The following is a 14,998-nucleotide window of genomic DNA, read 5'->3' as shown; positions in this document are numbered from 1 at the left end:
AGACCTACTGAATCGGAAACTCCAGAGGGGTGCTCTAACAAGCCTTCCACTTCTACTCTGACAGCCACTGAGCCGAGCGAAGACGTATGTGTCCAAGGAACCTGGGGTCAGAACTCGGGTCCGAGGCCCCACTCCCCACCGTGGGGAGTTACAGCTAAATCCTCTGAGCTCTACTTTCTCTCACCTGTGAAACGGGATGATGATGAACCCGCCTGCAGGTCCCTGTGAGGCCGAAATGAGATCATTACGTCCCGAAAGACCGAGGACAATACCCGGAAACCGGCGACACTGAGTAAATCACGTTCATTCTGTTCTGTCCTGTCTTGTGCTCAGATGGCACGGTGACGCAGAGGGCCGAGGACAGTTTCTCCCTTTTGAAGTCAGAAGCGGAACAGCCAGCGTTGAGGGGTCCTGACTTGCCTGTGGCTGGGGGCCTGCTTCCCATGTACGGCTAGTTCCACCCCACCACGGACCAGAAGCCCCAAGTGGAAACGCGGGCTGCTGGGACTGAGAATGTGACGAGCTGCCTGGGGGCAGGGCCCAGACCACACCTGTGGGCCCCGCAGGACTGCCTGGGCTCCTGGCTGTCAGTCAGGCTGGGGCCGGTGCTAGGCTTTCCCTCCTATGTCCACAAGGCAGCTCAGTCTGTTCCACTGGCCTCTGCTCCTTGGTTCAGATCCACCATCTTGCCTGGTCCTAAACCTCATCTGACCCTGGTCCAAATTCCGGCACCCTGCTACCCTTCTCTCCCTGCCAGCCCTCTCCTCCTAGGTCTGAGTGGTCCCTCTGTGCCACACCGGCCCCACACAGCTTCCCAGTGGCTGCTTGGATCCTCAGCAATGGCGGTCACTGGAGTTTCTCATCCTCTGGGCCTCCCAAGCAGGCTCCACAATGTCAGTGCAGAGCCCGACGCGTGGCTCGATCTCACAAACTGTGGGATCTCAACCGGGGATTCTTAAACATTTTTGTACTGTGGACCGAGAATCCTCAGAAGAATGTTTTTTTAATGCATTAAATAAAATGCACAGATAGGATGGCAAAATAAGCCAGCTGGGTTGAAATGCACATCTCCTTCCGTGGAGCCCAGGAGAAGAACCAGCCCTAAGCCTTCGTGTGAGGTAATGAGGTCATGGCAGCAGCCTGGAGTGGCTGGGGAGCGAGAAGCTGTGAGTGAAGAAAATGCAAACCCCGATTCAATTCTGAACCACCGCCACACCCCAGACAACCAGCCTGCAATTCTGCGGAAGTTACTCCGTGTTGCTGAACCTCTGTTTTCCTCAACTATAAAATGGGAGCAAAACCCCGACCTCACAGGGTCCCCGAGGCTCCCACGCATAGTAAGCACTCCATAAACGAAGGCTGACCTCTCCATTTTAATGATCAGAAAACTTAGTTGCAATCTTGCTTAGAATTACTTAGTGCTTAAAAACAAAACCAGGCTAGGGGCCAAGTGTTTCCAACAACTAATCCAGGGCTCCCTCCTTGCACAGGGACTGAAGGTCTGGCTCCTCCTGATCCTCTGCGGAACGACTCTCCCGGGCCCTCCACGGCCCTCTTCGCGTGATCTGCAGCGCCACCTAGTGGAGTGCCACAGAGCTGGCTGCTCCTTCTCTCGCCACCCCCCCACCCCCCCCCCCCCCACCGCCCCCGGGGCGGGGTCTCTGACTTCCCCGGTAATGGACACTGACAGAAAGTTCGTGTTTTACGAGACAGCAATACTGGAAGCTCCCCAAAGATAGCAGAGTGGGAGAAGGTATCGGTCTCCGGTCTTTGATCAGGAAATATGGCCCAGTCAGGCCAACATGAGGAGGGTCCCAAGATGGGTAAGGGCTGGCTCATAGGAATTTCAAAATTCCTAATTAACAGTTGTGACTTAGTGGCAGGAATTATTGAGCCTTTGTTAGAAATGAGAATTCCAGTTTCACCGAATTGGAGGCATTTGACAGCAGGAGAGGTGGTCCACCCTCCCTAATCTTTGCTCCTAAAGCTAAGAAGCTTTGCTCATACAGGGTTCGTGCTGCCCAACAGCGCGAGAGCCGCTAAGAATCACAAGTAGGCTCTCTGTATTTCCCAGCTCCTCTAGAATATCCCTTGTCTTTATGTACTTTACTCGTATGGCCCCCTGGTTACTCTTTTTCCTAGATTGAAGATATGCAGGCTGAGCATCTAAGTTCATTTTGCAATCAATGCCACTCACACTTCTAGGGCTTTTCACCTCTGAATTCTTTAACTGTGGAAATGGAGATGATTTATTCTGGCTACTCTGACTCTATTCTTGTGACCTCATCTGTAAACTGTTACATGTTTTTCATACCGATGGGGTCAAAAGGTCCCAGAATGACGTCACTAGGAATTCTGCCTCTCCCCCTCCCCGCCAATTTTCCCATCATGACTTACACTCCTTCCATGTCTCCCTCTTTTGGAGTCTTTTACGTCTCTGCTTCACCAAATATTTTACAATTGTTCCAGGAGCTCAGGGCAAAATGAGGAAGAGCTCCCTGAGAGCACAGGGCTGTTCCAAGTGCCATGATACAGAAGTCCACTGTATTTCCATTGAAGAAAAGTGCTGACCATCTCTAACCTCTAGAAACTCTCTCAAAGTCACTAGAGCTAGCTTTCTAAAAAAGCAGAGTTCTTGGGGCGCCTGGGTGGCTCAGTCGGTTGAGCCTCCGACTTCAGCTCAGGTCAGTTGAGCATCTGACTTCGGCTCAGGCCATGATCTCGCTGTCCATGGGTTCAAGCCCCATGTCAGGCTCTGTGCTGACAGCTCGGAGCCTGGAGCCTGTTTCGGATTCTGTGTCTGCCTCGCTCTCTGCCCCTCGCCCACTTGGGTCTTTCTCTCTCTCTCTCTCTCTCTCAAAAATAAACAAACATTAAAAAAAAAAATTTAAAGAAAAAAAGCAGAGTTCTTGGCATTCTACACCTTTCATCTAACAAAATGAATAATCTCCCCTGACTTACAGCATTCACTCTATTTTTCCGGACTCACTTTCTTCCATTCCCTTTTACTCACCATCTGCTTCTGCTCTACGGGACTACTCGCTACTCACCTTCATGCCTCTTTGCTTTTGCCCTTGCTGGCTCCCTAGGCTGCTGTGCCTTTTCCAACATCACTCTACCTATGGAAATCATACACAACCCAAGTCAGACGATGTCCACTCTAGTCAGAATTCACCATTCCTTCCTTTTGCCTTCTACCACACGTTCCTTGTTCTCCCATCTAGCATTTCTTTCTTCCTACCCGATATGAAAGTGACTTGTTTGTATCTGTCCTCTCTGCGTGGCAGAGTCTCTGAAGGATGGGGCTATCCGGTCTTTCTTCATCCTCCCTTTCCAGGCCCTAGAAAGCTCTTCATAACGCCGATGGGGAGAGGACTTGAGAAACTCAAAATATTTCCCCAAGTTTCTCAAGGAACTCAAGCAACAAAACAGAAGGAGCTTAGAGCCTCAGGACGTTCAGGGTAAAGAATCGCTAGGCGGATGTGTGTCACTCACATGTAGATGGTGTCCGGTTCCAGGCACCGAATGATCAGAGAGATGGTGGTAAGCTGCTTGTCTGGCACCTGAGAGGGCATGGCACAAGGAGACTTGGCTCCAGAGATGATGTCGTCCACAAAGCTCAGCACCGTTTCTGCCCAGGGGGAAGGAACGGAAAAGGCCATGAGAAACAACAACGGCCAAGCGGTGAGGGCATGGCGTCAGTTCAATGAGAACTTAACATTAACACTGCTTGGTCCCCAGTCTTCTCGAATTGCTGCAGAGAAAAAAGACCTAGAAGGAATTGGCTCTTCTGTTTCGTGTTTCGTCAATTTAGAGCCGTTTGTCCAGAGTGAATGCAGATACAACTCCGGATGCAAGACATGCATACCCCATCTGTGAGCTCTTTTATGAAATGTTCTTGGCGAGGGCAGAGAACAGCTGCTGTGGTCAGTGGTCACTGCCAGACCTTTGCAGTACCTGTACACATCAGGAAAAGAGCCTTCGGGGAAGCAAGAGACATTCTCCACACCCGAAGGCACGGCATAGGTCTCTCAGCCCGAGTGATGGTTTCAAAAGAAGCCATGTACCCTGAGTCGGACTGTGGATGCCACTCTCCCATTGGCAACCACACTCACGCGTAAGTCTTAGGCACGATTTATGTTGACCTTTCCCTACGTGTAGGCAGCAAAATCCTAAGGCATGGAACATTTCTCATGGGGCGTTTCCCATTCTTTAAGACTTCCCTCTTCTAGCTGGACCTGGGAAAGCAGAGTTTGCTTTAGGACAAGACACGGGGTAAGCACATCTGTTTGCACATGCTTGTGCCTGGAGGGGGGTTATTAGCAAAGGAATTTTTTTTTTCTGTAATCATGGCAGTGGTTAGCACAGAATTGTTTCCTAATTGTGGGCTAGGATAACCAGTGTACTGTATTGTTGTTTCTTTGTGAGTGTGCCTAGAGGCAGTGAAATGGACACCTCTGTAATAAACAAAAAGAAAAACAAAATCAAAACAAGACTTTGTCAGATAGCTCGCCATGCAAAAACTCTTATGTGGGCAAGATGGCTGTTCTAGCTTGTCCCCGCTCCTCCTGCACTGCCCTGGGACACAGGGGACCGGGAGCAAAGGCCAGGAGGCAGGGCGTTTTTCTTCTCTCTTCTTTTCACCAATGGATCAAGATGAGCCCACGAAGTCAGAGATGCTCACCTGTCTCCACTTTGGAGTGGTCCATCCTGTCAGTGACCTTTTCTTGACGGATGAGGTAATCTACAATCTGCACCCCGATCGGAGGCTCTGAGTGTTCCCACTCCAGGACCACAAGGGTGCTGCTGGGCTCGTGAACCGTGGAGAGTCTCAGCCTGAGTGCATACAGAAAGAAACAACACATGGGGTCCCTGTTGATACCTTCAATTTTTTTCTGATACTGGCCATCTTCTCAACTGTTACACCCTGAAGTCTTCCTTCTAACCTTTCTTAACCAACTGCTACAATGATCTCTCTGAGCGCCTGTCTCCTTCACTAGAGACCAATGGTTCTTGAAGATCCCGGAAATCTACATTTTATTACTCTAAGTGCCTGTTACAGGTTAGGAACTCAACCTATATTTGTAAGTAAGTGACTCAAAAATGAATGAACCCCTGCATCTTACAGGGTCAATGGATAGGGCTTATAGGGTCAATGGATAGGGCTTTCAGGGTGGCCCTTTATATGGCTTGGAAATACAGTTTCTGGATTTGCTCTTGAAAATAGGAAAATGTGCTTAAAAAAGCTCATACGAAGGCTCAGTGAAGGTGGTGTCTTGGAGAGCCCTGCATTAACAAGGCCATGATCAGCTCAGTTTCCATAGTGTTACCAGGATCTGCCCTGTTGGGGGGAACGCTGGCTTCCATCCTTGCTATGGATCTGCTGGCCAGGCTTTGCAACAGGCTCGGTGTGGAGGCAACACACATGGGGGCTTTACTGGACAAGAGAGATGTGACAACATGTTAATAAGTTCTCTTCGGGGTGATGTCCTGTGTCTGCAAACTCTGATTTCAGTTTCTTTCTTTGCTCTCGGGTTTCTTTGAATATCCTGATTCCCAACTCCAGTATTTCTTTGCTTTTTCCAGTTCATAGTCTCCTCCTTCCATGCAAATTGTCTATTTTGGCCACTCTTTTGCCTTCCCATCTCATACCTCTTTGTACTCAAGACACATTATTGACATTTGGTGGTATGGATCTCCTAATGGTCCCCGTGGTTTCAATTTGCTGCCTTGTTCTGACTTTGTATGTGTGTCTCACGTTTCTCACTAGCTTCCAATTCCCTGTTTCTTCCTAGACCACGGGTTTCTGGGGATGTTCCCAGTTCCTGTTCACTCCAGTCTCCCTCCTTCACATGCATCCCTGCCATTCACCCTTGGCCTCGGGTCCCATATCTCACAACCTCCCACAATCATCGTCCTCTGGTCTCTACTCAGGTCACAGATGCCTGTCACTGGTCTCAGGGATCACTGCGCAAGGTGCTGTGGATGGAGCACACTAAAGCAAAAGTCAATTTCAATTCAGCAAATATTTGTTAAACACCTATTGTAAGAATGACTTTGGGGCTAAAGATGCAGGGGAGTGGTCAATAGACAACTATACATGTGCTTATAATAATGTGTGATAAGAACTTTAAGAAGAAATCATGGGAAGCTATGGGAGCAATAGCAAGGAATTTAACCAGTGGGAAAATAATGCAAAACACATGCTCTTTAGTGGCTTACTATGAAGGAGCTCATAGTTTGCATATGACATTAAAGATGGAATAGACCCAAAACAGTGCAGATATTGACAAATTCATTAATTAGAGTCATATGCAGAGTGCTATTTTGAAGAAAAAGCATTAGGAAGCTTAAGTGAGTAACTAAGCCTTTCTGAGAACTCAGATTCTTTGAAAATATGGACTGAAGCCCCCCTCTCCTGAAAAATAGCGTGCGTGATTACAGAGACTCGTGTAAAACCAGAGTGCATTTCTATTTCCAATGACCAGTCAACATCAAAGAAACTAACGTCTGCCACTAAAGAAGTGATTAAAGTTGACACAAGAAGTGAAGTCCTTAATAGAGGTTCCTGCTTATGGAACCTCTGCTTATGGAAAGTTAGCCCAATTTGATCTTTAGCGATGACATATAGTAAACACAGGTTTGGAGAAAAAAATCAGCCCTAAGACACCAATGGTTGGCTCTTGTGTCCACCTAGTGATAGCTATTTGGCGGCTTCAGTGTTGTGTCAAAGGTAATTTTCTTAGTTGGTGAATCCATCCAGAAGCATCATCTGCTTCCAGTGGCCCCCTTTATACCAAAAGAAAGGACTTCTACTGACAATGAGCTTGATTCTCTTTTGACTCAAGAGGTCCAAGTCACGGCCGTAAAGAGCAAGAAACGAAGGGCCGGTGTATCTAAAACTACCCTTAGAGAGAGGTCGTGTAGACAACATTGGTCTGTACTGACCGTCTACTGTTGTGTCCTCCTCCTTCTCGGTTCTCTTCTTGCTCATCCTGGCCCGTTGGTAATGCCCACCTGTGCTCCCATGCAACAGGCCAGAGGGCAGCGTCCAACAGAACCAGCCCCCCACTTGCTGGTTTCCTCCTGCCGGCTCGCTCTTGCTGACTCGGCCCTCCTGTTCCCGCTGGTCCTGATCCTCCCTTTGGGCTTTCTCTGCCTCACCAACCCACGGGGCCACGCAGGTCCGGCTGTTCCTGCCAGCACTCTTTATTAGACACCATATGTCTGTGCTTCACTTCCAGGGCAGATGCCACAGTAGAGGCTAAGGCGGTTCCTGCCTCAGGCCCTTTACTGGAATTTCACCAGTTCTGTTCAGCCTTCCCCTGAGGGCAAGGAAATTGGACATGTTCACCGTGAACCACCCTAGCAGCCCTCTGTACTCTGTTCACTCCTCAAAGGCACATACCCCCTGATGCTCATCCCCAACTCTCCTCTTCCCAGTTTATACTTACTCTGGAGCAGCCCTTCTCATAGCTGTGGTTGCATCTCTCATTTCTTTGGGGTTGATTTAAATCTTATCTTTAGTGCCTATCTTTTTTTAAAAGTGTTTATTTATTTTGAGAGAGAGAGAGAGAGCACACTAGTCGGGGAGGGGCAGAGAGAGAATGGGAGGCGCAGAATCCGAAGCAGGCTCCAGGCTCTGAACTGTCACCGCAGAGCCCGACGTGCGGCTTGAACCCACACACCGTGGGATCATGACCTGAGCCGAAGAAGTCGGGTGCTTAAACGACTGAGCCACCCAGGCGCCTCCTAGTGTCTATATTTTCTACAGAGCTCCAGACTGTCTTTCCCTCTGACCACTGAACATCTATCTCCATTAGGACTGCCCTGACAGAACCCCAAGACGGGTCCACACGAACACAGCCTCCTCCTCAAGCCTGCTTCTTTTTTCAGCTGTGGCCTATTCATCTTCCCAGCCACAGGGCCAGGAGTCTTAACATCCATTCTCAACTCATCCCTCTTTCCCCCTCCCACCAACAAGTCACCCACTGCCCCCTGCTGGTTCTACCTAAAGTCATCTTTCTATCCTATCCTCCCCACACTATCGCAGCTGAGATCCCAGCTTCTTAGGTGGTGGTTCTGCTTCCTGCTCAGTGACCTTGGAAAAATTCAGTCCATCTGAATGCATTTCCTTATCTCTTAAATGAAAGTGATAACAGTACCTAATGGCTCCACACGGTGCCGCCACCCAGGGCATCCTTGGCCTCGTTAGCGGCTCGCTACAGGCCTCTCACTTCCTCCTTTTCGATACCACTTTATCCTCTGATCTGCACGTGCTGTCCTACCCCCTCCACCTTCAGGGAGAGATTCAAGGGCCACCTCCTTCATGAAGGCTTCACCATTCCCCAAATTCAGACTTGACCGTTCCCTTTCACACTTGGCTGAAACGTCTCATAGAACTCATAGAACTCTTATTGTCTGTCTTCTACCTACAGCTTCTCTGTGTGCCTGCCTCCCCCGGAAGACGGAAAGCTCGCCGAGGGCAGGTACTGCCTCGCGGTTTTCTTACCCAGCACCCAGCCTACTGCTTTGCACACAGTGGACCCTCTGTAATCTACGTGTGCAGAAGCGTGCGGAGGCGTGCATGCAACAGAGGCAGAGAAGGGGAATCGTACACAGGCTGTGGGAGAGGCGCACAGGTGGGGAGTCCATCAGCTCCAAAAGCGGTGGAGTCACATCGACACCAGTCCTCGATGACGTCTCCAGTCCCTGAGCACCACAGGGAGCTCATGGTGGCCTCCTGCAAGAGCTGCAAGAGAGGGCAGGGGAGAGAGTGAGCGTCCAGGAGTCGGGGCTGGGCCACCACAGTCGAGAGACAGAATCGAGGCTCCGTCTGCTTCTTTGGTTTTTGCATTTTTAAAAACGTTCATTTATTTATATTTGAGAGTGAGGGAGAGAGAGAGAGAGCACACGAGTAGGGGAGGGGCAGAGAGAGAGACAGACAGACAGACAGAGAGCCAAAAGCAGGCTCCGAGCTGTCAGCATAGAGCCCAACGCCGAGAGATCATGACCCGAGCCAGAGTCGGACACTTAACCAACTGAGCCACCCAGGCGCGCCAGGGCTCTGCTTGGTTCTAAATAATATCCAGGCAGTAGGCTGTGGCACCGCCTCACCATTTTTTGAGCTAAAATTCCTAATCCCTGGACACCGTTTCTGGGAAGCCAGACCTCGCAGGACCTGTAGGGTGCCTCTCTCTCATTAATGTGACAGGTGAAGGGCTGTCACTTTGGAAGCAAGTCTTACTTCTCCCTCCTACTCCAGCCGTCATTCCACATCCGGGGCCCTAGCGACAGTAACCTCTGTCCCATACACTGCCCTTACCTCCCTTTCCTCTGCCCTGAGGTCCTTGGCCCTTTCTCAAATGCCTCTCTGTGCCTCCTTGTGTGGCCTCTGCACCCTGCCCAGCATGGCTTCCTCATTCCTTCAGCACACCTTGTACCCCACGTACAATAATTACACAGTTCTGCCTTGGGTTGTGATTGTGTGTGAGGCCTCTCTCTCCTGGTAGAGGGCAGAAAGTGTGGCCGACACGCTAAGAACCGGGCTCCAGAGCTATCTGCTCTGGGTGCGGACTTCGGCTCTGCCAATCACTGCCGTGGGACCTTGGGCCAACTGCATAAATGTTTCCTCACTGGAAAGACGGGAGACAAACAGCACTTTCCTTACAGGGTTGTGATGATCACATGAAATAATATACGCCAAAGGGCATAGCATAGTACTTGTGCTATGCACGCACTAGTCACATATAAATAGTACACAGCAGTCATCAATAAATGTCAGCAATTATTATTGTGTTTGAATGACAGAGTGGGGTCTTATGGGGAAGCTTATAAATGCCGCAGAGCCTAGAACAATTCTTTATATACAGTGTTTTCATAGCAGATATTCACTATTAAATGAAAGCACAAAAGGATAAAATTAGACCAGTCAAGGAGCAGAACTTGAGATGGGGCAATTCTCTGGCGAGGAAGCAGATCCTGACGGGCACTGACCCCTCAGCGGGGTGCTGCTGCCTCAACCCCAGGCCAGGGATGGGCAGAGGGGGAGGCTGGCCGCATGGCACATGGCTGGCCAAGCTGGCCAAGGTCAGCTTTCTCTCTGGGTCAGCCCATCTATTGCAGCCGCCGCTTTTCCTGTGAGTCTCTTCTCTCTGACCCAAACCCACATGGGTTTGGCTCTTACCAAACCCACATGGAAAATTTGGGGCCAAGAAACTGAAAGAAAGAGACGGGGGGGGGGGCGGTGGGAGGGAGAAAGGAAAGAAAGAAGGAAGGAAAAGGAGAAAAAAAAAGAGGAGAAGAAGAAGAAAAAAAAGAGAGAGAGAGAAAGCCCTACAAAAATCAAAACGCCCACGCTGAAAGCCAGTATCCCAAGTTACGTTGCTTCAGAACTTGACATAGTTGAAAATAAGGGTCAATATTGATCTTCCTCATCCCAATCCCTCAGGTTGGGAGCGTCTAGGGAGGAGGGGCCGATTCCTGAGTATCACTATAATATGTGTGCAGTTTTAGAATCTCAAGGCCCTTGTAGGGCTAACACTTTAGTTTGAGCTCCTTGGAAAATGGTTATGATTGACAGTGGAGGACACTTAGAGTCAAAGAGGTGAGGTGAGCTGCTCAGGGTCACGGGCTAGTGAATGGGGGCAGTGACAGAACCTGAGCTCAAGGTGACCCATGCTACATCTCAGGCTCTTTCTAGCAAAGCTCTCTTCATAAACGCTGGATCTGCCAGTTCCCAGCATGAAGCCGGGCGCACGGTAGGTGCTCACTTTCTGCTCTGCCTGCCTGAACCAAATTCAAATCAAAAGTATACTTTTCTAAACTAAGAAAACAGACTTTCATTGAGATTGGTAGAATAGAGAGGAAATTGTGGCTGCCCGTTTACAGTCTTCCATCAACAATTACTAGCTAAGCACCTGTGGGGGTGTTTCCTGTGCTTGGCGTTAAGGATACAGTGATGCGTAAGACCTATACAGTCTCTGCCCACATAAATCTTGCAGCAAAAGAATAAACAAGCACAAGTTACATAAGTAGCCAAATAACTACAACTGGGTGGTGGGGACTCCAACGGAAAAGGGTGAAATGTGGCAGGAGGGACAAGGAGGGAGGCCGGTCTCACAGAGGAGTTTGGGAAAGCCTCCCTGAGGATGTGTTTTTATTGAACTTGGAGGGACAGATCAGGAGTCTGGTTACAAAAGATGGGGAAGTGTTCCAGGTGGAAAAACCAATATTAAGAAGACTTCAGCCTGGATGAAACTTGACCTCTAAAATCAACGGAGAAAATGTTGCTCTGGCTCTAAGAGACAGAGTGAAGGGGGAAGAGGTTCTCAGCAAATAGGAAGGGGTGGGGCATGTTACAGAGGTCGTGTGGGCCATGGTGAGGGGCAGTGTCACAGTCTGAGGGCAGCCGCAAGCCATTAAAGTGGTTATTTTTTATGGTTATTTATTTTTGAGAGAGAAAGAGTGGGTGAGGGGCAGAGAGAGAGGGAGAGACAGACAGTCCCAAGAACGCTCCATACTGTAAGCACAAAGCCAGACTTGGGGCTCGATCTCATGAACTGTGAGATCATGACCTGAGCCGAGATCAAGAGTCAGACAATTAACTGACTGAGCCACCAAGGCACCACCCCCCGCTTTTTTTTAAGTTTACTTTATTAATTTTTGAGAGTGAGAGAGGGAGGGGAGAGAGAGAGAGACAGACAGAGACAGAGAGAGAGAGAGAATCCTAAGCAGGCTCCACACTGACAGTGCAGAGCTTGATGCGGGGCTCATGAACCATGAGATCATGATCTGAGCTGAAATCAAGAGTCACACACTCACTGGCTGAGCCACTGAGGTGCCCCATTAAAGTGTTTTAAATAGGGGAACAACATTATCAGATTTCCAACCCAAAGGAGTAAGGACCAACACTTATGACAACAAACATTTCTTCAAAAGCTTTAACTTTCCACTTTTGACTTGCACAATTCCACGAGTTCTGACTCCCTCCATCCTGGGCCATAGCTAGCTGAGAAGGCAGGACAGGGTAGAAGAGAGGAATCAAGAAGAAGGCCTTTTGGAAAGGAAGGGGAAAAAAATTAACGTTTTTCTTAGTATCTGCAGTGTGTCAGGCATCGCCTGGGGAGTCCTCATTTGTTATGAGATTTAATCCTGATTCCAGAAAAGAAATGGGATTTTCCCATTTTTGTTATTATTTTGTTCTAAGGAAAGCAGCTGAACTTTCGAGCCAAGTTCACCGGTCCCTTCATTCCTCCATTTATTCATTTCATTCATTGATTCAGCAAAGTGCTTACTATGTGTCCACTACAACTCGCCACAGAAGAACGAGTGCTTCTCAGGGTCTCCAGGAGAGTGAACCATGTGAACACTTGTGATAGGAGGTGATACGCGTTCCAGAAGATGTATGGATACAGACAATGTGCCGTGAAGGCACATGGGTTGGCCTCGGAGAACAAGGGAAGGCTTGTCACAGCAGGTGATGCTTGAGCTGAAACCTGGAAACACTTCACAGCAGGAGTTTGCCAGTGACAGAAATGTATGACAAGCCATTCCTGGGAGGGAGAGTGACAAGTGTGAAGGGCTAGATGCACAACAGAAAATGTGTTTAAGGAGGTACAAAGAGTTAAAATTTGGAAGATAGAACATAAAGTATAGAGTGGGTACACCCTAGCCATGTAAGTGAAGACACCGTTGGGACAATGAAGGGCCCTTATAATGACATGCTAAGGATTTTAGATTGTATGTAACAGATTCTGCAAAACCACTGAATTATCTTGCTGCAGTAGGACCAGATATCCACATCAGAGAGAAAACTCTGACTGGTCTCACAGGAAAACCAGCAAGAGGTTACTGTAACAAGATGGCGGCCTGATGTTACAGTGCATGACTGAAATAGTTAGGCTGTGATGGGGGTACAGTAACAAGAGAATGGATTCAAGGTATTTGTCTCTTTTTTTAAACTTTTAAAAATGTTTTTATTTATTTATTTATTTAAAAAAATTTTTTTAACATTTATTTATTTTTGAGACAGAGAGAGACAGAGCATGAACGGGGGAGGGGCAGAGAGAGAGGGAGACACATAATTGGAAGCAGGCTCCAGGCTCTGAGCCATCAGCCCAGAGCCTGACACGGGGCTCGAACTCACAGACCGTGAGATCGTGACCTGAGCTAAAGTCGGACACTCAACCGACCGAGCCACCCAGGCACCCCGAAAAAAAATGTTTTTATTTATTTTTGAGACAGAGGTTGACAGAGCATGAGCAGGGGAGGGGCAGAGAGAAAGAGGGAGAGACAGAATCGGAAGCAGGCTCCAGGCTCTGAGCTGTCAGCACAGAGCCGGACGCGGGGCTCGAACTCACAGACTGCGAGGTCATGACCCCAGCCGAAGTCTGGACGCTCAAGCGACTGAGCCACCCAGACACCCCTGGATTCAAGATATCTGTGATCCCTGGTGATACACAGATGTCAGGGAGTGACAAGAAAAGGAAGCAAACTTGGTCTCCATTTGGGGCAACTTGGTAGAAGAGAATCCCATTCACTGAGATTGAAGCACAATGTTTGTGCTGTTCAAGTTCGTTGGGTCTGGGACACCTGGTGGGTTATACGGCTCCACCTCCTGGTTTCTGGGCTGTTTCTAATCACAGACTGAAATATGGCATCATAGATTGGTCCCAGAGAAGGAGGCCAAGGAGACCAAGAGAGGTTAGAAAATTGGTTCCAGACATGCCAGAGAGGTAGGGATAAGAACACACGCTAACTTACAGGTTTTGTGACTTAGCACCCCCACCCCCTCCTTTGCTTCTACACCCCACATCCTCATTCTTTGGGAGAAAGAGAAAATTGGAAGGAAAAGCAGAGGAGTAGAGAGAATGAGCAGAAAAGAAAGAGTGCGTCTGAGGAATGAGAAAGAACAAATACGTGATGGTGACTGAACTTATTCGGCCACCTTGTCTGTGCGTTTAGAAATTAAAATATTCAAAATACGGCCAGATGCCTGGTATCTCCCAACCACTCTCGTGAAACCAGTGCAGGGAGACAGGGAGGGGCCAAGATGTGGCAAGTAGGAGATCCAGAGAGGGGGATGATGAAGACAGATTCCTCTAGCTTCCCCATCATGCTCATGACGCCCCTGCAGGAAGCCATGAATCTCTGTCCTCCTCTCCCACCAGGCTCTTCCTTATTCTGCAGCTTTGCACGCCTTGCCCCACAGCACAGGGCTGGGAGTGTGCTCTCTGCCTCTGCTGTTCCCAGGCAAGTGCACAGGTGATCCTGGGGCACCAGCAGCCTTGGGTGCTCACAAAAGACAGGTAAGGGCGCTGGGTTAAAGCCACCGCAGCTTTGGGTCTCCACAGTGACACCAACCCCTCCTCTTCATCATGTAAACCCCCCTCTCGTGGGCCTTTCTCTCCAACTCCTCCTCCCCAGTCACTTCTACCAGACTGAAGAGGAATTCATAGGCCAAAGGAACCATTTATTCTTTTGAGAAACCTTGTCTTCAAACACTCAGTGAAATGTCTGTGGCAGAGGCGGAAAGGTGAGGGAAGCCCACGTGTGCAAAATCTGTCCTTGTTGGTCTGAGCATCACCTATGAAACAACACGATACACCAGGTGTCCCTTAAAGGAGGACAGAGGAAGCAATTATGGCCCCACCTCGATGGACACACCTCTCAGGCAGGCAAGCAGCTCTCTGCTCTGACTCTACTAAGTCTTGTCCCCAAGGCCACCTTTGCCTGTAGTCTCAAAAGTCCCACACCCTGAGCTTTCGTGTTTTTATTCTTGTCATTGTCATCACCGTTGCTGTTGTGTGTTTGACCCACTCTGTTCTGTCTGTCCTTGAGGAGATCAGAGAGCTAGGAGATGAGCTAAGCCACATGTCTCCAGCTTATCCCTTTGGGTCCATTCGTTTTCTCGCAGCACCTTTGGAAAGGGAGCCGCAGAGGGAAAGGGGGTGCTGCTGGGAAATGTCATGATCTAGTAGCATTATTTGAGGTGGAA

The 14,998-nt window shown here is 49.1% G+C and overlaps 1 protein-coding gene across 5 annotated transcripts in view; it reads right to left on the bottom strand.

The window, feature by feature from the left end:
* The window catches only part of ASTN1 (astrotactin 1), a 299,391-nt gene that overhangs the window by 14,319 nt on the left and 270,074 nt on the right, over positions 1 to 14,998 (bottom strand). For all 5 annotated transcript variants that reach the window (XM_053909243.1, XM_053909246.1, XM_053909244.1 and 2 more), the window contains 3 exons: positions 8,619 to 8,752; positions 4,685 to 4,836; positions 3,496 to 3,631 (listed from right to left, as the gene is read on the bottom strand). In XM_053909243.1, coding sequence (XP_053765218.1) covers positions 3,496 to 3,631; positions 4,685 to 4,836; positions 8,619 to 8,752 — 422 coding nt within the window. The remainder of the gene's footprint in view (positions 1 to 3,495; positions 3,632 to 4,684; positions 4,837 to 8,618; positions 8,753 to 14,998) is intronic.

This window comes from Panthera pardus, unplaced genomic scaffold, assembly GCF_024362965.1.
Source record: "Panthera pardus isolate Hobbes unplaced genomic scaffold, ASM2436296v1 HiC_scaffold_21, whole genome shotgun sequence".
NCBI lineage: Eukaryota > Metazoa > Chordata > Mammalia > Carnivora > Felidae > Panthera > Panthera pardus.
Note: the sequence above shows the minus strand (reverse complement) of the source record. Positions and strands in the feature narration are given on the sequence as shown.